The following is a 24,040-nucleotide window of genomic DNA, read 5'->3' as shown; positions in this document are numbered from 1 at the left end:
TTAATAAAGTATATTTAAAAATCAAAACTTGATTCTCTGCCTCCTGTTAGAGAGGTATGTTAAGTCTCTGCCTGTCAACTAAGGCCTGTTTAATGATTTGTAAATATCCATAGTTGGTAAAGAAACACTGTTCCATTGATAATACAGAACAAGTGTACACACTAATGACAACACCATGTCATGGGGTCATCTCCACCTGTTTGTCACCCATATAGCAAAGTTGTAACTTTTTGACCTATTTACCTTCACTGACATTTGAAAACCTATTAGTCAAAAGGCTTAGAGAAATCAAGGTCTCTGAAGGGCTTGGAGATATGTTAATCCCTGACAATCACACCTGCTTTGGCAACTGTAATAACTGATTGTCTATGCAGCTTGGCTGATGGCTTTCGGGTGCTCCTTTCATTAGGAAGAAGGTCAGCTGGGTGAAAAGGGGCTAGTTCCTGCCTGTGTGGCATTCCCATTTGCTTCAGAAGGTTATTTGGCAGTGAAAAAAATCTGACTCCAGCAAATGACCCATTCATAATTTGCTTGAATCTTGTGCTAAAGATCATATTTGGGACAATGACAGAGGTTGTTTCAGACAAAGGAGCAGGTAGAAAAATATCTTAAACATCTTACCCAAAGCAGAGTGTGATTCTAAAGCTCCATTTATTGTAGGCAAATTATCACCAGATACACTTGTAAATATTACTGGGGAAGCTGTTTGAACATTGGAAAACATTTCAGCTGAGCCTTCATATAATTCATTGGCTGTTTCCATTGAATTCCAAGTGGGAGAAGGCCTGATGTTTTCACTTAACATGTATGGTCCCAAAGAATCAATTGCATACTAAAAATTAGAAATACAAAAATAAATCACAAATCTTGGCATCATTAAATCAGTTAATTATTATTATATATAATTAGTGTTCACGTATTTGTGCATATACACATACTCACACTATAAAAGTGTTGGGAAACTGACATATCTTTCATTACAATAATAATTAACTTTGCAAAATACAGTATTTCTCATGAAAAAAGCTCTCGTTTCAGTTGCCTACAACTATTCATTTTAGAAATAAACACTTTGTTAATACTAAGCTACTTAAAGTATAAATTTTATACTAAAGCTGCAACGCTCCCATGCTTCAGAGCAACACCTTTAAATGAATGGTATTACCCTTGGAGCTACATTAAATAAACAGATGTTGGAGCCTGGGAGATCCTATTTGTACTGAGCATATTCCAAAGTAGGGCTGAAGGCACTGAAAACAAGGAGGTTTCAAATACCCTTATTAGGCACTGAAGAAAATGAGTTAAAAGGCGACTAGAATGCTGAGGGGTAAGGAAGAGATGAGAAGTGGAGTTAGGGAGAAAGAGAAGCTAATGAAATAAAGAGGAGAGGGAAATTAAGGGAGTAAATGTTGGAAAAGGGAGACTAGAAGGGAGACAGGTGGTACAGGAGTCAGGAGGACAAAAGAGGTAAAAGATAAAGGCTGGAAGGGGATGAAAGTGGATATAAGAAGGGGAGTAAGAGCTACCATGAGAGGAAGCAAAGAAAGCAGAAGAGAAAAGGGAGAGCCTAGGGCACTGGTACAAAATGGTGTGTAAGCATTAGATCACAGGCCCCTTCAGAATCTAGGCCTAAATCCAGGACTCCAGTGTCTCTCAAAAAATTGTTTTGCTGTCATCTGTGAACACTCCCCACACACACATATGGCCAATTTCACTGCCAGAAAGACATGGTTTTACAGTGATGTAACTAATGCACTTTAGCTGTCTCCCTGCAGACACTGGAGGAAGAGAAGGCAAAATAGATTTTTTAATGCCTAACTAGGTGGGATTAACCACAATCAGAGATATAGCATTAATCCCACCCACATACCAATAGGAAAAGCTACATAATCCCCATTTTCACTAACATTTTGTAGCAAAATAGTAACCTACATGGAAATATCTTTTACCTCTGAGGCTTTTCCACGTATAAGACAACAGCCCTTTATTGCTACTAGTTACTGAGTACAGCGAGCACTGTGGATCCCACAGTTCAAATTCTGTAGATGGCCTAAGCTGGGGTGCCTAGCGTTCTAAATAGCATAATGTTTGTTACGTTTTTCTTTTTTTAATTAGGAAACCACTTTCAATAAACTGTAATAAAGCAGCAGTGATGCTAAATCAAGAACTCAAAAATTAGGAAATCCTAGCATTAAAACATGTCTGTGCAGATTTAATTTTCATCCTTTCCGTGTCTGTACCATGATACAATCTTTAATTATAGAGTCATATACTTTTTGTTTTCCAAGGACCTCTGCCTGGTTTAATGAATGGATCCTTATTCTTTTTCCCGCTCTGTTCCTTATTTGATGTTTGGCTCCAGGGCTCTCTTTAATGTATACCATTGAACTTGAAAGCAAACTTCTTCATTGAGCTCTGCAGCACAAACTTGGATTCTATGTCAGATCCAAAAGGAAGACATCAATGCCTTTAATGTCTTAAAAAAATAAATAAATAAAAAATGCAAGCTTTGGGCACCTATGTTCAAAATTAAGATCCAAAAAAGCCCTCGCTCAGAAGGCACTCAGTCCTGACATCCCTTCATTTTGAGCCAAATGTTCTTTAAAAGTCTACAGTTCTGTGCTGCATGCTCAGAACTGCCGCTGTCTAAGCATCCAGAGCACATTCGTGCGTAACATTCAGAAACTAGACAGACTGACACCATAAGTCCTCTAAGATATTTGATCCAATCGGTGCGCACAGATATCATTCATGCATAACCATTCATGGAGTTCAGCATGTAGTATCAACTACTTAAATTCAAGAATGCAGATGGGGCAGAGATTCTGGAGGCACGTGCCTTGCAAGCAGAGCACTTGTCCAGCCATGTGAGATCTGTGTTCAATTCACTCTTCCATAGGATTCCTGCCCCCACCTTCTCAGAGTCTGCCTGAGCAACTATATGCTGATCAAGGCATCTAAATCTGTACTCTTACTGCTAGGTCACCCTGCGCTGCAAAGAACTCAAGTGTAATAGGGCTAGAAGAGATAAGAAGATTGAGGGCTGTGGCTCCCTGCCTTTAGTAGCTAGGAAATTCTGGATACTTCCTCTCAAAGTATTTATGATCTTCATGTTCTGAAAACAGGAGTATTGGAACCTCTTTAAAACTCAGCCAGAGAAAGGGAGTGGGGTGGGAAAGGCAGTACATACAAGCATTGAAAACTCATCTGTGTTAACTAATTCCATATTCCGTATCCACTGCATCAGGCAGAGAAGTAAAACCAATTTAGCAAAGAAACCCATCCTAAAAAAAAAAACTAAATACCTTCATTTTTCCTTTGAGAATAGTGTTTTCTAAAGTCACCTCTGTTTCTTGCACATGTACTTTAATTCTGTACTGGGTAATGATACCATTTGGTTGTTGTGGCTTCCTCCAAACAATTTTTATGTATGTAGCTTCCACTTCTGCTAGATGCAAATCAGATACAGTACCTGGGACTAAATATTCAAGAGAAAACTTGATTTAACTAAACATCTCAAGTTATCACAAACTTTTTCAGTACTGTCAGCAATTAATCAAATTCCACAGCCTTATCTTTTGACTTGTTTCTGCACAGGTAGAAAGCTACCTCGGATGTTTCTAGCAAACCAGTTACATTCCTAAAAATACAGATATATTTATTTGACATACATAACATATGTATGAATTTGATCAGATCCTAAGATGATGTAAATCAGGATAGTTCTACTGAAGTCACTGCACTGCAAATCATTGCTAGCTTATAACATATGGAACTGCAAGTATATTGAAAATTAAAACTTAATTTTAAATTCATCAGAAATATACAAGAATGAAGTAAAAAAGAGGAAAAGAAAATATAATGAATGTGATATATTTTGTGCAGCTCACTTCTTTAATAAGTTTCAGGTCAATTTCTCCTTTAGATGTACAGTAATAATGATACTGTACTTTACACAGGACTGCCAGAGATCCAGAACTTTTATATGCAATAGAACGATATTCAGATTTGGTGGGAAAAATCTTTTTTCCTAATATACCACAGAAAAACGTGAACTTGAGATTACGTCCACAATGAGGGTTTGTAAATTTGGGATCAAAGTTAAGTCTTTCATGTCACTCTAAAAAGTCTTTGGCTTGTGACACTGAGTTTAGATAGAAGATAAGCAGAGCTGTAATGAGGCAGACCATCTCAGTATATTGTCTCTGAGAGTTGCCAAAAGCAGATACTCTGGGAAAGAATAAGACAAGTAAGTGTAGGCGTTTCCTCCCACTATTAACATTTTAACAATGAACCTTCCAGCAATTAGTGACTGAAAGAGTTTCTAATTTTGTGTGGTGTGGCATAAACACAACACAGAAACAAAACAATGTTGTATCTGCCTGCCTATTACACAGTGATTCCCAAATATTTCTGGTTGCATCCCCAGGTACAGATCAGTAACTCCATGCAGTCTCACACACTTATCGGCTAGAACTGCAGTTCTATCCATCATAGGAGTCTCTCCTGGTGAGCCCAGACTTCCAAACACTGGAGTGCATGGTTCTGGGGCAGTATCGACCACTTGACTGTCCCAGGACAAGATCTCCCAAGTCCTGAGTCTGCCTCAGGACTACAGTCCTTGGTAAAAGTGGCTCCATTAGGATTTGGCAAGGGGCCCTGGATTTGGTGAAAATTAATCAAACATGAGTTGCTTCATAAGAAATATTCAAGGCTCAACAAACCAGTATAGTAATGTAATACTGCAATATGTTATTTCTCTACCACTTGCTGCCATCTAGCGGCTAAGTGAGGGGCATGTAACTTAATTACTGTATCTAAAAATGGTTACTTTTAATCAGTCTGAAACTACCTTTGTTTCACAATCTTTGAAGGTTTCTAATTGCAAATAAATTTCATGATAAAGTATGCCCTTGAAGAAATGGAGGAAGAGGTCTACCTAAAAACTTTTCAAAATAATTTTTTTCATTAGCTTGTTATTCCTCTAACGTCTTCTGTGAAAGACTTCTGAAAGTGAACTAGAAACACACCCATTTTTGCTTCTCCAACATACCTAAATGGCTTTGAACGGAAAACTGAAAGCAGTTATCATATACAGCTAATTTACTTCATTGCTGTACGCTTACTTACCTTCTGCAGGAGTGAAAACTGTAAGCTTCGTCTTTGGCCCCACCCCAGCACTTGTCTCAGCACCAACATAGACATCATATGCTGTAAAAGGCACAAGGCTACTAAACACAAACTTCAGATCTTTTGTGCTATTATCCAGAATATAACCTGGAATGAAAAACAAAAAACAAGATTCTAGCTCAAAAATAAAAACAGTGAGCCATTTTCTCATACTGAATATAGCTACTTTTCAGGATGATGAACAACAAAAAGCCAGATTTGTTTATGAAAACATATTTCAGCAGCAATCTCATTTCAAATAATATTGAATGTCTGAAAAAAATACTAAAATACCATCTGAAGAGGTATGGGTTTTAAGAGGAGGGATTTTTTTGTTTATAAATTAATTTCTACTGCTTTTCCTGTGAGAGCCCATTAAAACATTAGTAAATAGCTCATTAACTTCTTATTTAACTATATGCACTTAAATATCTTCTTTAGCTACACATGTTTGAGTTTAAAAATTTACAGTAACACCAAAGCAGATTCACATAGCTGATGGTATACTACATCCCCCAGAAAACCCCCCAGAAATCCTTATTTAGTAGAACAAGAAAAAAGTAACAGTAAGGTACAGATGATTTGAATACACAAGCATCCTAACTCAACTGAGAGCTTAGCTGTTATCTCTCTGAAAGAGTGAGGACAGTTGGTTTCCTCCAGTTTTGGGAATTTCTGACATTAAATGTCAATATATACCCATTCTTACAATGGGCAGACTTTTCCGTGGCAAATTACCTAAGAACTATCAACAAGTATATTAGTGAAAAGAATAAGTACCACTACTTTCAAATATTCATTCTTGATTGCTAGTGACACTAGAATGCAAGTGTAAGAAAATAATCACAGGAACAAAAAGGAAAAAAAAAACTCATCCACCCAGACTTACCAGATGGTCCATACAGCTCAACTCGATAACTAAACTTCCCTGTTACTATGGCTGGTGGGTCCCAAGTCACCAAGAAAGACTTTGCTGTAACGTTGCTCTTGGCAAAATTTTGTGGTGGATCTTCTGGAACTTAAGCAACATTGGAAAAACTTTTGAGCATGTAATAACTTCTGTTAAGAGTTTTCCAGAACCACATGTTAGATGATTCATTTTAAACTTAAACATTAAATAAACTGAGGGAAAGTTACACTAAAAGCACATCTCGCTAAAATGACTTATTTTTATTTAACTTACTTTCTTTTCCCTAGGCAGTGATGGCAAAAGATATCTATCAAGAGAGCTAGGAGAGTGTAAGTAATCTTTAAAGAAAGAGGTGGCAGCGATTCTACTAAGTCTAATATGGACTTCATCATGATACAGATTACATACAGAAGATGCTCAGACACTACTGTGATGCTCAGCAATATACAACTCACATCAGATAAGTTTTTCTTCCATATACAGGTTCTTTTTTCATTTTGAGATGATGTCATATTGAAGGTATCTGATAGCACTAATGAGATTGCTATCCAAAATGCAGAGCTGGAAATAATTAAGCCTTCAAAAATTTTACCTACTTGAGTAATCTTTTCTTTTCATGGAATTATTCACATAAAGTAAATGAATCACGTATTCAAGTGATTGCAGAATTAGATCCCTGTCCTTTTTAAAGGATAACTTGCTGTGTTGGTAAATTACAGAGAGATTGTTATTGAGAGGCAAAACTGAATCCAAAGACAACTAATGGATGTGCAGCTGTTTTCATCTGTACAGAGTAAAAAATCCTGATGTTCAAAAATGCCGAATACCAAAGGAAGCTTATTGAAACCTCTTGACAAAGACTACTGTGAAAATCAGTTTTTTATATACGCTTTGAAGCGTCTAACTGCAGTAAGATTTTGTTTTGAAACTGGGTCAGATAAGGCATAACACTAAAAAAAGTAATGGATAATAGGTCAAAACTACAAAAGAAATTATGCCTGATGTATCTGTGACTTCAATACATCAAAAATAATACTCTGATCATCTGTGCATGTTTTTGCCAATTACTTTTCCCATAACATTCAGTTATAAGCCAACATGGAGAGGCAGGCTGATCCTGTAAGCATCATGTGCAATTTAACTCACATATTACTTTTTAAAAGCATTGTCATTTTTAAAAGCTAAAGTACATCATGGAAGTTTCCAGGAATATTGACTACACTGGAGACAGCCCAGCCATTTTCAGTTTGCCTGTAAAGCTGGAAAAATTCATTAGCTGGAAGAGATAATAAAATTTATAACAATATCCAAAGTAACTAAAATATCAAAAAAAAAAGGTAATTATTTTCTATCAAGGAAACTGTCAAAATAAGAACTCTACCAATGAAGGAAAAAGAAAGCTTCTGTTACTCCTGAAAAATATGCTAGCTATTAGTTAGTAGTGAGAACTTAATCATTCATGCCTGCTTGGTTTTTACACACATATTGCAATATAATTTATATTCATAATGCTCCACTTCAAAATGCTTTAAAGGAGTAGCCTTTTCTTTAAAAAAGAAAAAAAAAAATCCATCTTTGCCAGGAACACGAGAGAGCTTCAGTCCAGTTCAGAAAATTCTGTTGGAGGGAACAGAAATAATTTTAAAATGGAACCTCAATGAGCTTTACAGTAGGGGCATGTATCTTCTTCACCTGTGTGGCCAGATGGGCTAGCATGACAACAAATCAGTGCCGTTCTACTTTGTGAGCAGGAAATGTGGGATTTGAAATAGATGTGCTCTCTGTCCTCCCATCTGCTATCACAAACTATCACAAATCCATTGATTTCTCTCCCTCAAGACTCACCTCAGATGCTCCAGAAAGTACCTGAAATGCGAGATTTTGGTCACAGGAGAAACTAGCAACTGGCAATGCGGTTAGTGTGACGCTAAAGAGACTCTTGAACAATCAAGACATTTGGAAAAGGAAAGTGGATTCCAGTAATTAGAGATAGACTGGATGATGGTGCTTCATACTGTGGCATAGTGTGGGTTGTTAAAATCGCAAAGCAACACTCCTAAACCATAACTATACTATAAAGGCTATATATGAACATCAACACTTAAAAACTTTTCTCCCACTGAAGCAAAACAAAAATGAGAAAAAGAAAAATCATGAGGCAAAAAGTCTATTAATTCATAATGCCTTCCCAAGAAATCACCAACCAACACTATCATCAGTTTCAGAAAAGGAAGCCGGGCATGACCTAAACGAACATGCAAGACCCACAAGGCAGCACTTTAGCAAGCACCTGCATGTTTATAAGGCAAAGATCTAATCTAGCTGGATCCAGAAGCTCAGGTGCACCTGAGTGCTTCTAAGAGGAAAGACTCACCGAGACTTGAGTCATCTGGGCTTATTCTGGGTGTGCTGGTGGGTCTGCGTACATCATGCATCCACCCACCTGACCAGTCTGCCAAAATCCCTTTCCCCAGACCATAAAGTACTGTACAGGCACCTGGTAAGCAAGGACTGAAGATCTTATCTTTCAAACAGCTGACATTTTTGTTTTCATTTGGCAGAACTAAGCCCTTCTGGATGAGCTTCCTTTCTATCACTCTTCAAGATTTTCTTATTAGCCTATGCACCTATCCTAGGATGTTAACAAAAAAAAAAAAATTAAATTGGAAAGCAGCCCTGAAGTTGTTAGAGAAACTATGCTGTCTAGAGTAACTTCCTTTACTCTAGACAGAACTGAAAACTAATTCTAGCAAAGCCATTCAAATGAACGGTGCTAGGAGAGAATTACTTTTCATCTGAAAAGCGCTATGAATTCTGACATATGAAAGGGGAACCCAGAAACATCAAACTGTGCCAGATGAAAGGCTGATGTACTAGCAAACAGAATAACATTCAAACAGAAAAGCCAAAATAACATTCCCCTAGAAACACACCCTTCCAAGACATTGTCCATTACTTAAACTATTATAAAACTCTTGCTCCTGGACAATCTTGACTTCCAATCCTAACTTCTCAGTGTATTTCAAGTAAACCAGAATCAGGTGCCCTTGTGTTTAGAGTTTTCTTTAGCACTGCACAACTTTTAGCAACAGGTCCATTGAGACCACTGTAAAGGAGATTTCCTTATGCTACTTATTTTTCCACAAAGGCAAGGAAGCTTTAAGTTCATTGCCACGTAGATAACACACAGGGTAGTTTTTCAGTACCACACCTCACATGTTTTTCTCTCTCCATCTTTATTATTAGTACTCCTTCCATTGAGCCATTAATCACAATTCTTCTTCAATTACGCTGAGGTTTTCATAAAATTAAGGAAAAAATTATCTGTCCTTAGCTTACTTTGACATCTTTGACTTTCCATTAAAACTGCATTCCCTCTTTACATTATTAGATACATTAACAATTATGGACACTTTCAGTTGATTCTATCAGATAAAATTAAGCATGCAGGTAAGTACAAGTCCACAACACAAAAGACCGATTCAAACTGAACTATATTGAAACATAACTCTTCAGTATATACCTGATTCTGGTGTCCGGACAATTGCACTGTCAATGTAACCTGGTTCAGTGGTAACTGCAGAGACTTCAAAAAGATAGGTGGTATATGGTCTGAGGTTAGTTACAACAAAACTAATTGGTTCATTCCAAACAGAGCTCAATTGACTAGATGCTACTGTGCTTGGTGTAACGGTAGTCCGTGAAGGAATTGTGGATTTGCCAAAAGTAGTTGAAGGAGTGGTAGTACTCCACAGAAATGATTCACTGTTATCCTATAAAGACAAAATATGAAACATGGTAGGCCAAATCCATAACCTATAACTCTAAGTATATGTAGGCCAAAAAGAGGCAGAAACCCTTTGAAACAAAATCACTTAAAATTGGTAATCCTTTTTATACTTCAACATCCAAATTCAGGTTATCATTTCATTAGCTGACGTTGCTAACAACTTGTTAGTGACAGTATTATAGTTCCCTTCATTATTGCAAAAGATCTCAAATATGATTGTACGGAAGCAACTCGCATCTTCATATAATTATTCTCAGATTCCATTCACCACCCTTTTGAAAAGTGCCTTAATGAGGTCCTTTTACATCATAAATACATAAAGAACACACACATATATAATATATATATATATATAATATATATATATGCACATATATACACATACATACACATATATGTGTATATATACACAAATACAGCATACCTAATGCATAAGATTAGATAGGAGGTTCCTGATCCACAGCCAAGAAACCAATTCTTAGCTTTTCAAATTGAACGCTAAGAATTATCCAAATGAGGCATGAAAAACTGGAATTATTTACTTAACCATTTTCTGTGAAAAAATATCATGGAAATTGACCTTCCTTAACATTTTTACTTTGATTAAACTGAGCTTTTCAAGAAAAAGTATTCCATTTAACCTATTTCAGACAGAAAGGCTTTTCTTTACCCAGTATAACCTGCTTGGGCTTCAGTCTGTAAAAGGTTTGGGATGGTTCTGAAAAGAAAACCTCGAAACTTTTTTACCTCTCAAAATTCAAATATAAAACTATTTCCTGTGGCTTGAGCCTATTTCTAATTTAAAAATTTGTAACAAACACTTACATTACATTCTGGTAACCTCCCAGACAGAAGATCCTCTACTTTTACAGAGACATCTTTCACGATGATTCCACTTCTTGCATGTTTCACACTAATCTTGAAACTAGTCATCTTTCCGTTTGGTTGCCGAGGGAGAAACCATATCAGATTTACAGCTGAATAATTTAAGGTTTCAACTGTGAGATTCACGACTTTCCCCGGAGCTTAGAAACAAAACATACAAAAGCAGTGAGAAATACTTTTTCTTCTCAGTTAATGTGTACTTCAGAATTAAATCTATCCAGGTGTCAAATGAGTGACATTATTATTCAGTACTACAGTACCCGAGGCATCTACTACATTTTAAGGGTTTCTGCTCTTCTACTTCCTGTAATCTTAGCTTTTAGTCATTCGAGTTAGACCAATTAATGGCCTGTATTTGTATTTTTTTCTTCTTCCCTTTCCATATCCACTCTACTATCAATTCACTCTAATTCAAAGTATCAAAAAAGAACTTGTACAATTTTTATTTGTAATGCCCCCATTTCTAACTTCCAAATGCTGAAACAAAGAAATGCCAGCCATTTGCACACACATGCAAAGTAAGCGATATGCAACCAGCTCTCTCTCACTCTAGCTTAAATGAGATTTACAGTTATACTCAGTCTTATAATAATATAGCAATTTGTTTGGTCACCTTAAAATTCTTCCTAGAAATATCTACTATCAGAAGCAGCAAACAAGTTTGCTATAGCTGAAAGAGATTAAAGCATATATGTTTGCCCCTTTTTTGTTTGTTTAAGAGCATATGACAGCATTGGGAGTTCTATATCACTTTACCTATGTCACCTTTTCAGCTGGATGCACATTTTTGATAGCTTTTAAAAGTTCAATTAAATTTGAATATTCACTGTAACTGTAGAAATGCTGTTCTTTGTATCCGTGAAAGTTTTCAGGAATTTGTGTCAGAGCATTAGTATCAATCACAGTACAAAGGAATGGGACGAAGCATCTAAATGAGACTTTAAATGCTTGTGTAAGGTAAACATATAGAAGTTAATGTGACTATCTGAACTCTCCTGCCTAAGAATTAGAGCATTGCAGCTCTCTCTCAGTCCTGTCTGTATGGCATGTGCAGTAGCATGTCCTGCGATAGCTGGCCTTGGTACTATGCAGAAAAGGAGTATATTGCATTAAAAATATACAAGTACATATACGTTCACAGTTATAGAGGATCTTCCCTAGCTAAATTGAAACAAATCTTCCAAGCCCCAGGCCCTGCTGAAGTAGGGCCTTATGTATAGAGTTTCTTTGCAGATCTTGCTTTTTTTTTTTTTTCCCTCCTGGACTAGGAGACATGATTATTATCAACTCGTTGAGAACTTGCTGTAACAAAGTCCTTTATATTTAAATAATCATCTCTTTTGGTTAACTTTGCTATTTTAGACTGTACCTATTCATTTTGACCAAGGGGTTAGGGTTTCTTTAACCAATAGAGCTAGGGTTAAAGAGAAAGGTAAGGAGAAAGTGAAAGTCGAATGTAGTGTCAGTGACAAAACAGCTCTGACCTCACATTTGAACAGATCTCCCAGCTACGCTTTTATTATAAGTGTTTCTACCTTTAATAAATGTGTAAGCAAAGATGTATCAAAAAGCAAAGAGCTAATGTTCTCATATGGAGAAATGCTACAGTGCTGTCCTGTCAAACTTGAGTAAGACAAGCCCACTGAAATATCATTCTCCACCAGCAATAACTTGCAAAGCACAGTGAAGAATAATGCCCAGCTGCATGTGGCAAACTTACTACCCCTTCACATACTTGGTTTCATAAGTCACTGAGTTATCTCAGAAGTGTTGGAGTTCTAAGAACACAAATCTATGCAGAGTGATGATTTCCTGCCATTAACTGAGGCTTGGCACTCTGCGGTTTGCACTGCTACAGAAACCAAACAGGAGCCCCAGACATGGAGGGACGTTCACCTTCGCAGCATCATGAACTCCATATTCCACTGACATCCATTTAACCTCTCATAATTCGCCTACTGCCAGCCCTTTGGCCAAGGCTGAATTGCTCCTGCTGTGCTGGCAAGAGCAAGACTACAAACTTGTAAGTTAATAAAGAATATGGAAATTTAGACTGTAATTAGTTTTTATACAAAAAAATGCAAAACATTTCATTTCAGTCATGCATTATACTTCTGACTTTTTAGTTTCCAAATTAAGAAGTAAAAGCTTAATAAAATATATTCTGCGTTGGACTTAGGGCAGATACTTGACTCCAGCACTAAACTCAAGAAATGCGGTTTGACGCCAGGAGGCAGCACAAGTGCGAATCCCACAGCAAAGTCTGTCTTCCAGTACTGGTGTAAGCAACAGCTGATGGTGCTACTTAGGGGTAGCTCTGCTCTCCTCTGACCTTGCTTTCTGGAAGCAACCTACCTTGAACCCGCCATAAGAGAACCCAAAGAGAAACAAAATTTACATATGAGAAACCCATATGTGAACACCCTAAATGCTGTAACAAGCATCTAGGATGAAAATGTACTTTTTCCACTGAGTGAGAGAGTAAGGAAAGAATAAGGATTTTCCTCTAAATATATAAGAATGTGTTAAAGTATAAAAGAAAAAATGTCAGGGATACTTTATCTGAATAAATTAAAGCAGCTTTAACTAAAATAATTAGCAGCTTTATTAACATTACCACTTTCTGCAGTCTGAAAAAGAAAGGGATCACTAAATATTCCAACACCAGCACTGTTCTCAGCAGCAACCTACAACAAAAAAAAAGTTACATTAGAGAACCTATAGGATGTAAAGTGCCAGGGACTACGCATATCTTAAGGATACACAAAGATTCATCTTGTAGAGCTTTTGAACTCTTAAACATAGAAATGAATATGCTTTTCCTAGCTGTTTAACTTACACTCAACATTTAAAAGTGAAAAAATACAATGTAAAAATCGTCATACAGTGTAATGCAGTTAACAAAAAGGCTATGTGCACGTATCCACCCTTCAAAAATGCTGAGTCCCTGTGTTATGTTAAAGTCAACAGCACGAATAACATCAGTAACACTCCTTTTCCTTACAAGTCCCTCAGTTTTATAAGCTAAGAAAACAACTGCTACCCTGTTCCTATTTCACTCCCCTTGCAACTTAACAGATAAGAAATAGAAATAGGTTCTCTTTTATATCCTGAACTCCTGAAGTAGATAAGAAAGATGCAGATAAGAAAGACATGCAGGTCAACCTCCCTCAGAGGAGAAATTCTAGGAAAGCATGTCTTTGGAACGGGGGAAAAGTCAGCAGGTCAGGGAACTGTGGAAGCAGTGTATGCTGGATATGTCTCAGTGTTTACGATCATAGCCTGGTCTCCCACCTGGAAGGGCAGTAAATTGAGACTGTGGCAGAATATGTGGAGGTAAACACAACAACAGATGCAATTAGCCCTGCTGAATATGACTTTCTGACAGTTTGACTCAGTGATGGACCATGGTATGCAACAGTCAATCCGACTTAGAAGGAAAGAGGAATAAAGTTTTCCTATTTATTTTGAAAAGAATTGACAGAGGCAACAAAGGTAATAGATGCTAACAATTCCAACAATGATCGTGAGAAGTGTGTGAAAGAAAAAACAAAAGCACATAGCTCTCCAGCAAGGTTAAAACTGAGGCAGAGTCATCTCCCCTCTGCATTAGCAGGGAGCAAAAGTGTGGCAGCTGTGCAGAAGAAATTGACAGTGCAAACTGCAGGGAAGACAGGGGAGAAAGGGCAGAATTGCAAAGTGATGTGTGGGTCGTGGCAGAAGTGACAGGCACAGGCAGAGGATAATAGCGGCAAAGAGAGTGGAAGCAGCCAGCAGAATAGAAACGAAGAACATTCTAATCACTTGTCAGCACTACTTTGTGCGCCTTTCACAAGATGCTAAAAATATTTAAATAAAGGCACTAAGCAAAGGCAAACAAAGTACAGAGAAGAAATATGAGGTCACGGGGGAAGATTTGATCCAGGACGCAAAGAGATGCAGATGCCTATAAACACTCTGCTTGATGGGAGAACAATCTGCATCTCTGAGCAGCTCCTTCCTCTACCACACACGCACATACACACACACACATACACACACACCCCCATGCATGCACACACCAGGTGACTTCAGCCAACCCTACCCACTTCAGTATCACAGAAAGAATCACCTGAACTGCCCTTATGCTTTGACAAATTCTACATTAATAGCTAATTAAATTACCTGGAGATCTTTGGGGGGTGGCAGGCAATCAAAAATACTGGCAATTGTAGAATATTACTAAATAAATCTAAACAGATTTCCTCACCTGGAGTACTTTTATAATCTTTTGTTATCTCATCGCAAAATAGGCATTGTAGAAAGGGTCCAGAAAGGAAAATGAAAATTAAGAGGAACATGGAAAGTCTCCCATTTGAGATGTGCAGTTTCAAAAGAACTCAAAGTTGTGACAAAAATATACAAAAGTTTGCATGGTAAAAATATCAACTATGCCAATAGTACTGCCAAGAAGATAATAGTTTATTTCTGTCCATCTGAAGTCATTCGTTGTTGAAGAGTTCAGACACGCATCAGGAGTGCCTAATCTTAATGTAAACACACTGCATATACAGAACTTATGAAAATAAATGTACTGATTATGACAGTGGATATTCAAGCAGTAAATACCTATGGAAAGGAAACAGAAAAGTATGATATTTTTATTTCAGGAGATGACACCAGGTAAAATACTTAGGCTTAAGGAAACCAGGCTTAGGCACTTACAGGCTAAATCTAAATGGACATTTAGGCAAGCAAACTCCTTCTTAAGCTAACTAAGTTTAAAATCAAAGTAGGAATGAAGCACCTACATGCTTTTTTGGATTTGGCTGTAGGTGATTTAGAAATTGAAGTGTAATATACAAAGCATATCAGTGGTTTCAAAGATTAAATCTCAGTGAAGAGGGATTTAGATATTTTTGAAAATTCTACCCTTTGCCCTTACTGTCTACCACATAATGCCAAATGTCAGCAGGAGTAGTAACAGAAGAGATTTTTTTGGTGCACTTCCGGCTGGAAATGATTTAAAATAGATTTTAAAACTATTACAGTAAATAAATGCCTGGCTAATATATTTTGTTACATAACAACAGTAATTAGCAAGGTGCTTCAAAAATATTTTATGCATCTATTATAATCTCACACAGTATACAATAAATCAAAATTCAAAATACCAAAAGACATTCATAGGGTAATTTCGTAAGTTGTTCCAGGGTTAAGATCGGTAAGAATTACCGTAATTTCGTAAGTTGTTCCAGGGTTAAGATCGGTAAGAAGAACTTCCAAACTATCTGGCTTTGTTGTAACTTGTGTATAAGCCGTTTGCATCCATGGGCAGACCTCTTTGTATTTAACAATGTAGGACAGAATCCTCCCATTTGGATGCAATGGTGTATTCCACGACAGCAGAATGCCAGCAGAGCCCACTCTTTCACCTGCAAGGAACAAAGGGGGCCCAGGATCTTAAAAGAAAAAAAAAAAAAAAGAGTCTTTAATTAAATTGCCAAATAGCTAGGGAGACATCTTCACAGCTATTATACAAATATTAAATCATTTGTCAGCATTTTGTCAGCATAAACCAATAAAACTACAGAGGACTAATGTACTAATGTACTGTTTTGTACGGTTACAAAATAATTAAATGAATTTTGGAGCACCAGGAACATTATTTTCTAAGAATGTAAAATATGCAATGCTCAACATCTTCATGGACAAAATAGCGTTTAATGCCATTTTAGTATCTGAGATATTACAGCATACTTAATTTCATGTCCTTTCACTAAAACCATTCAAAAGCATACTGCACTATTTTCCAAATTGGGTCAGATAATGGCTATATTTATCTGAAAAGTCTCACATGCCTACAGGTATGTATAAATTGGGGTAAGCATTTTACAAATAACATAATAGCTGATTTTTTAAAAGCTTATAAATTCTTTACCACTATGCTTTTTTTAAAATAGCTAAGCTAAAGATTTAATGCAACTACTAGTCACATCCAGGGCTGCTTCTTAAAAACATCTATTAGAGAAATTCCTCTGTTCTTACAGAACACTCAGATTCAGTATATTTTTTTTTTTATGGCTGAAGGAGATGAAAAATTACGGTAACTGTTCAAACTCATAACTATTTATCATTTTTTAGATATTACTGTGCATACAGTAAACATAACAAAGCATAGGTAACAAAAAATCAATAAAATTTAAGCAGTTATTATTAACTCACTGGTCACATTTGTTGTCACCGTTCTACTGGCAGGCGAACTGTATACTGAAGAAGACACTGCAGAAACTGTCACATTGTATGTCATTCCAGGAACAGTATTAGAAAAATCAGCCTAAAATATGATATTGATTTAATTAAATCTTTGACCAGGAATCATGAACATAGGGAAGAAAAAAAAGAAAGTGTAAGCCCTATATTACTGAAGAGGATGTTTTAATACGCTTTTAGAAACACAGCAGGTATTACAACAGTAAAGATAGTAGTTTACATTCATTAGCTACAGGATAGTATTTTGCTGTCTTATTTAACTACCCATCATAAGACTTGAATAACATTCAATATTAAAGAACAATAAAATTAACTATTAATTTTATCACAGAATCACCTGTCCATCAGTTTATCTATAAAGGGTTTTCTATATCATCATCACTATGTTATCTAAGTACCTACGAAGCACTTAAAATCCCTTTCGGAAAGAATAAATACAATAACAGTCTAAAAAACTTCCAGGTTTCTAATGGTTAAGCTAGCCTATCTTAAATAAACATAATTAGAAACTTTTTAGCAAGCATTTATATAAAATACCTGTATCTTTGCAGCTCCAATAAAATACAAAAGCAAAACAACCAGAACAGCCATTATTATGAATATTATTATATTTTTCAGACAGTAGAATCAAAAAGTGCTCCTATTTCTTTTTGATGGCTTAGCAGCGAAGTGTTGCCTGCATGAATGATTTAAGGCCAGATCTTCCTGGCAAGTACACAATTAATGAGCCTGTATTACTCAATAGCTCTGCCCTTCCTTTGTTAAACTATTCATGAACCCTTGGATGACTGGCTGTATCTTTATAGCAGACTTAAAAAAAATATATTCAATAACTGTTGTTAAGGTAACAAACTCTGGATGCTGAAGTTTGCTTTCACAAAGTTCGCATTAATGCTTTCATATTTATATCTATGTTAAACAGCTAAGGAAGAAAGCTTGGATTAGCAAAGGATTCCTCATCAGCACAGTGCATAAGCATAAGCTGGCCATCCAAGCACTGTTAAGAAAAGCACATACTTGATACTCCGTAGCTCCAAGATCTAGGATAACAACAGAACCATGATCAGGAATAAGATCCACATGAAATTTGTCTACATGTCCATAGGGTACTCTCCAATACAATGAAAAAGAATGTGATGAAACATTGAAGAATTTAAGACCTTCTGGCTTTGCAGGTTCTGAAAGAGAATTGTAGAATAATAAACATTAACTTAAAAGCATCCATTACAAATACATCACTAATTAGAACTGAATATAAAAGCATCCAAGAACAATTTACTTACTACATGAAAGATAATTGCTAATTAGCCTGGCTAGAACAGTATGTTATACTCCAGTTGCTATATTGCCTCTGAGACTTGACTGATAATCTCCGAACTATGCCATGTAGATATCCCAACTTGCGGAGAGCAAGCTCAGGTATCTCTGCCCAGTACTGGGTTAACAAAGAATCTCTGTACGGTCCTGGTATTTCTGCCGGACTCAACTTTAAAGCTGGCACTATCGCTGTAATAACTAGTGCTATTGTTCAAATTCAACATACAGATTGCGTTTGTTCTGTTACTTGCCCCAGGGTTATTACTCTTTTATACTTTTCATATATTCTCAATCTCAATTATTCCAGTCTAGTGAGTTACGTTCCCAAAATCTGGATGTTTTACTCCAAAATAACCACAATATGTTTCCCCTCAGCACTCCATCAAGCCTAGTCTCCACCTGCTTCTGTCACATCTTCTCATTCTCTTCTTTTTTCTGCCCTTAAATGGATCTTTAAATCTGTATCACCCTCTTCAAGGCCTAATAATGAACAAGATTTAAGCCTCTTAACTGATCATTAAAAATTATCTTTAAAAAATCTACATATCTAAATAATGATAATAGAATTAGCATTAAGTATAATTTATCCACCTGCAAAACTTATAGCCGTGCGTCTCTCTCTCTCCCTTCTTTGTAAAGTACGCTTAGCTAACAGCTGTCCCTATGTATAACTCCCAGAGCATACCCGTTCATGATGCTTTTCGCCACGTTTCAAATTCACCACTGCCCTTGCAGTGTCTTCTGACTCCTTTAGCAACATGTTTCTATGCAAGTCTTGATTCAAGTTATTGCCATTTTCTAAACCTTCTAGTACTGTTCAAATCCTAATATCATTCTGCTCAGCCTGAATATCACTGCTTCTACCCTGAAAGAGCTCCACTCATTTCTTATCTACTGCAAATCTCCTTAGAATATAATATATCCTTCATGTTCTCTTCTCTCTGACTGTCCAAAGTTGCAGAATTTTCACACCGACTCCTCCAGCTCTGCCATAGCATATTCCATTTCATATATTCATATATTAAAATATTACCTTCATATTTTATATTCTATCTGCATTTTTCTGATATACGATTTTAGCTTCTTGCTTTATTTTAATATCAACCACAACAAAAAAAATAGTAATATATGTGAAGGTGCACGAATGTAACTGAGAGCATAATTTCCTCCTTCTATTATACTCTACTTTTAATGTCCTACTATTATCATTAACACTATTATTTCCCCAGCACTCATCATCTCATCTTCCTCTAATGCTGGATTTTATGCATGTAAAAGTCTTATACATACCCATGATTAATCTGAGTGTACAGTTAGTTATCACAATACTTGAAGTCATCTCTTTACCTCAGCTGAATTACTTCTGACTCAGCAGTAAAAGTGAGCGTAGAAATGTCTGCACAGAGATTTCTGAATACTTCAGAAGGAAATTTAGCCCCAAGGGTTATTGCCCTTCCTACTATTATCGCATGACTGAGGACTACTCTTTCCACTGATGCAGAACAAAAGCCTCAGTTCTGTCCTTTGGCAGGATTTAACCACAACATCAGGGATTGAAGATGTGAACCTGGTTCACCTGGGTCTCAATGCACCCGGTCTTCTACAATCTTCTTCTCCGTCACATGCACACGCACACACACCTCTTATCAGCTAGTGGCTGTTTTTTTTTCCAGAACATTTCTGTAAAGAGTAGTCAGAACACTTTCCTGCAAATTTCACCTGCTCAACTTTTGCAATATATACTCTGAGAAAGTGTATTAAGAATTAGTTAAGGTTGAGCAGATATATCAGTGAATAGGAATTGCAAAATATAACTAGGATGTGTTAATTTTTCTAAAGCTAAGCATTATAAACCAGCAGGCTCAGCATCCCAATGTAATCTTAAGATGTTTAAGGAAAAGCATGCCTTATTAGGTCACCCAAGCAGAATTAACTCTTCCCTGCATTAGGAAAAAATAATTAATTGCAACTAAAGGTACTTTCAAAGGTACGCAAGATATTTTCTTCATAGTTTTGCCTTCAAGGCATTATCTCACAGCAAATTTAAAGACTTTCAAGCCTGTGTCTCTGTATTTTGAAGGCTCTCTTTGACCTCCTGATTCATTCCCCTCACAGTATTGTCCCTGTGCTCAGGAAAGACAAAGGAGAAGCACCACTGAAAGTCTGTCAAGGACTGATGCCCAAAGGTAGACATACAACTGCATGTCAATCATTGAAAATTTCCAGCACTTCTCAGGTCTCTGTCATATCATCATGTTATTGTGACAGATAAATGTATAAAAAGTAGTACAAGAAAGCAGGAATTGGTTGAGATAGTTCTGGTATCACCATCTTCCTGTCCCTTAAATGTCACCTGCATTTTACATTATGACATTACAGTAGACTGCATACACACATTTCAAGATTCAGATCTCATCCCATTAAGTTGTATCCAGTAAGAAACAGTCCTTGAATAATTTATGATCTGTAACATTTGTAAACCTGCTTAACTTCACTCACTGTGAAAAAAAATCTGCTGAAATCAGATAAGGTAAAATTCAGGTTGTGCACAACTCTTTACAGGATGAACACCTGAAAAATAATGACTATATTTAAAATAGCCAAAAGAAAGGCAGCACACCTAAAGAATTTAGGTTTTTGGTAGCATACCTATAGATACAAGTTGAAGAGGGTCTAAATGATGCATGTCTCCTACCACAACAAACTATTACATGAAAGATCTCTTTAAATTCCCACGTTATTCAACAAAGTGAGATGTACAAAGACAAATGTACACTGAAACTGACAGGTATCATTCCCCATCAAAGAGAGAAAGTAAGACGCCATACAGACCTGCTACAATTTCAATGAAAGCAGAAGCTCCTTCAATATTGTCTCTTAGTCTTTGCAGTGTGAAATTATAAATGCCCCCAGCAGTCAGGTCTGTAATACTGAAGTCAGTCAGTACTCCTGGAATCATAAACTTCTTTATAAAGGTGGTGTTTGATAAAGATGCTTTATAAGAAGTGAAGTTAGTCGTGGTTGGATTCCACGTTAAAGTTGCAGAGGAAGTATTAACCATTTTTAATGCCAGACCACATATCCCAGCTGGTTCTACAGTAAAAATCATTGAGATAAAAAAATTAATATATAGCTGTTAAAATATAACAAAATAAAGTTTTAAAGTTCTTTTATTTAAATGAAGGCTCATAGTTTTATGAAATATTAATGCAAATTTTAGAAGCACGTCTGTATAGATTTAGAGCTGCCAGTGCAGTTATGCTATTACAAGGCTAGAACTTGAATTTACATCTCCTTTATGCACCATGTAGTCGATGGAAGAGAATTCCAGACTCATCAGAGATTGTGTAAGAAAAATTAAATTGCTCATGGCTGAAACAGAATGAGAACTGAATTCTTTGTAAATAAAAGTATTGATTTTATTTGATTAATAAAACTTTTCCAAAATACAAATACATACAAAATTTCAGAAGATTGTTCATCTGTTCACTTAAACACCAAAGTTGCCTAGTCTCAGGGTTTAGCCCTTTTTTCCTTTTTAGAAGACTCCTTTTGGTTATATTAATATTCATAAAATCATGGATATTTATTTGCAAATACCATCTCCATTCATATGTGAAGTGCAGCCAGTTAGAAAAAGAAGTATTTACAGTCCTCCTAAAAAATTAGTCTTCCAAGATTATTAATTTATCTTGCTTGGAATCTTCTGAAAAATACTAATTATCATAATCCCATTAAGAGCTGGATTATTCAGCATGAAAAAATCCTGAAGACTTGCCATTATGATGACAGAGTAACCTTCCACTGTTGCTACATACGGGACTCATCCACAATACTACTGAAAATATTTGCTGGAGGGCAACAATTGCCTTTAGGTCTAGGAAGACGATTTGTATGGTGTATTTTGCATTAAAAAGAATCTGCAGACCTAGATCTGTTTTTTCAGAGATTCAGTCATCTTCAGAAAACTAACTGCGGAGACTCCTTGAGCTAACTGGAGAACCTCCTTGAGTATTCACTAGGTTAAGGAGTTATAGTCCAAATAAGCCATAGAAAATTCATCAAAGAAGGGAAGAGAACTATGACATGCACTCCTATACATGTAGGAGTTCATTTATTTTATGATTACATGTAGCTGCTCTTTACCTGCATTGGCAGTCCAGAATCTGATATAAACTTATTTCTTCAAAGCTCTACCATAAACTCTCCTCTTTTCATGCAATATCCCAAGAGCGCTTGTGCTACTACTGCAGAAAATATGTGTTTGCTCACAGATGGGAAATAAGTGTAAGATATGGGGCTAATCTTCTGGACCTTGTCAAGCTATCTGAAGCGCAATTCCTCTTCTCACTTTTCTAAGCTTCAGTGGTACAGGAACAATCCTCCAATCTAACACCATACATTTAATAAATGTACAAATGCTTGTAAGAATTATCTTGCATTTTGCTTAAAGTATAGGATGCTATTCTTACAATATCTTATTCCTTCTAGAGCTGGAACAACTTTGTGAGTCCACCTCTTTTTTTCGAATGGTCATCTGAAACAGTATCTAGACTTCTGAATTTTAAACCAGTGAGCTACATATGAGGCGATGCTTTTTACAACTGTCATAACAGGAAGCGGAACTTGGCCCCCAAAGTTAAATCTTCATTTTGAACTGTGCGATCCTTTTGAACCACTTACATAAACGATTTAAATGCCTCTGTGTCCACATTTATTGTCACTCAAAAAGAAAAGAAGACAAAGGATAAGGTATTTCCTTACTTGTGACGACTTTTTTCTCCACAGCGATAGTAGAATCCAAGCCTTTAACTGTCCTTAACTGAAACAAGTATTCTGTTCCAGGAGTCAGATTTTTCACCACAGCTCTGCTGTCATAAACAGTTCTGGTAAGTAGCTTTCCATTGTTCATCAAATATGAAAGCTGTGAAAGAAAAGTACCTTTTTATATCAAATCACTTCATAAAGCTAATATTCAGAGATTCCAAACACCTGTTTATACAAAAATATTTACAAAATCCCCCACATTTTAAAGGCAAAAACCTAGAAATACAGCAAAGGTTTTGTTCCACAAGTCTGATCCACTACTTACTCTAAGAGTCCTTAATAGCCCAGAGGCACAAGAAGTGACTTTAATCTTTAAAAATAGATGGAGAAAGTGAAGTTAAGTCATAGCTTATAGGTGACATGTTTTGCTCTTGAGAGGGAGGATAACAAAGTGTACTTTGACTGCTCAGTCACAGAGTCGTACTGTTGACCTGTACAGTTCAGCACAAGACAGAAAGAATGAGAACAGTCAAGGGGTAAAAGAGCAACCCACAGATTAATCAACAGGAGAAGATGAATACTTTTTATTTTGAAATGGAGACACATACTTCAGAAATCTAAATACCTTTCTGGCAAAAGAAAAATAAAACATCCATTGTTTAGAGCTAAGATTCTAAGAGAGTCATAAGGAATCAGCTACTCAACGTGGCTCATTAGTACACTCTAATAAACTCGTTTGTTTTTGAACCACTGGAGACAATAAAACTGCAGGAGATACCAAGTAATTGAAATTTGGGCACTTAACTCCCAGAGGCTGTGAGAATTCCATTTGACCTCCCAGTCAGCTCTAAGGTGAGCAAACAAATTTCTGTGACAAGTCTTTTCTGTGGATATGGAAAACTGTTACTACAGACTGTTTCCTATCTGCAGTAGCGTAAAGTACAATTCAC

The 24,040-nt window shown here is 36.4% G+C and overlaps 1 protein-coding gene across 1 annotated transcript in view; it reads right to left on the bottom strand.

The window, feature by feature from the left end:
- PTPRQ (protein tyrosine phosphatase receptor type Q) overlaps window positions 1-24,040 on the bottom strand; it is a 136,876-nt gene that overhangs the window by 89,768 nt on the left and 23,068 nt on the right. The window contains exons 18-29 of the mRNA XM_068936374.1: window positions 23,088-23,247; window positions 21,156-21,416; window positions 18,024-18,184; window positions 16,959-17,070; window positions 15,969-16,195; window positions 13,372-13,441; window positions 10,695-10,894; window positions 9,603-9,852; window positions 6,059-6,187; window positions 5,131-5,277; window positions 3,306-3,478; window positions 622-832 (exon numbers count right to left, since the gene is read on the bottom strand). Coding sequence (XP_068792475.1) covers window positions 622-832; window positions 3,306-3,478; window positions 5,131-5,277; window positions 6,059-6,187; window positions 9,603-9,852; window positions 10,695-10,894; window positions 13,372-13,441; window positions 15,969-16,195; window positions 16,959-17,070; window positions 18,024-18,184; window positions 21,156-21,416; window positions 23,088-23,247 — 2,101 coding nt within the window. The remainder of the gene's footprint in view (window positions 1-621; window positions 833-3,305; window positions 3,479-5,130; window positions 5,278-6,058; window positions 6,188-9,602; window positions 9,853-10,694; window positions 10,895-13,371; window positions 13,442-15,968; window positions 16,196-16,958; window positions 17,071-18,023; window positions 18,185-21,155; window positions 21,417-23,087; window positions 23,248-24,040) is intronic.

The sequence above is a fragment of the Struthio camelus genome, chromosome 1 (genome assembly GCF_040807025.1).
Source record: "Struthio camelus isolate bStrCam1 chromosome 1, bStrCam1.hap1, whole genome shotgun sequence".
In the NCBI taxonomy this organism is placed as follows: Eukaryota; Metazoa; Chordata; class Aves; order Struthioniformes; family Struthionidae; genus Struthio; species Struthio camelus.
Note: the sequence above shows the minus strand (reverse complement) of the source record. Positions and strands in the feature narration are given on the sequence as shown.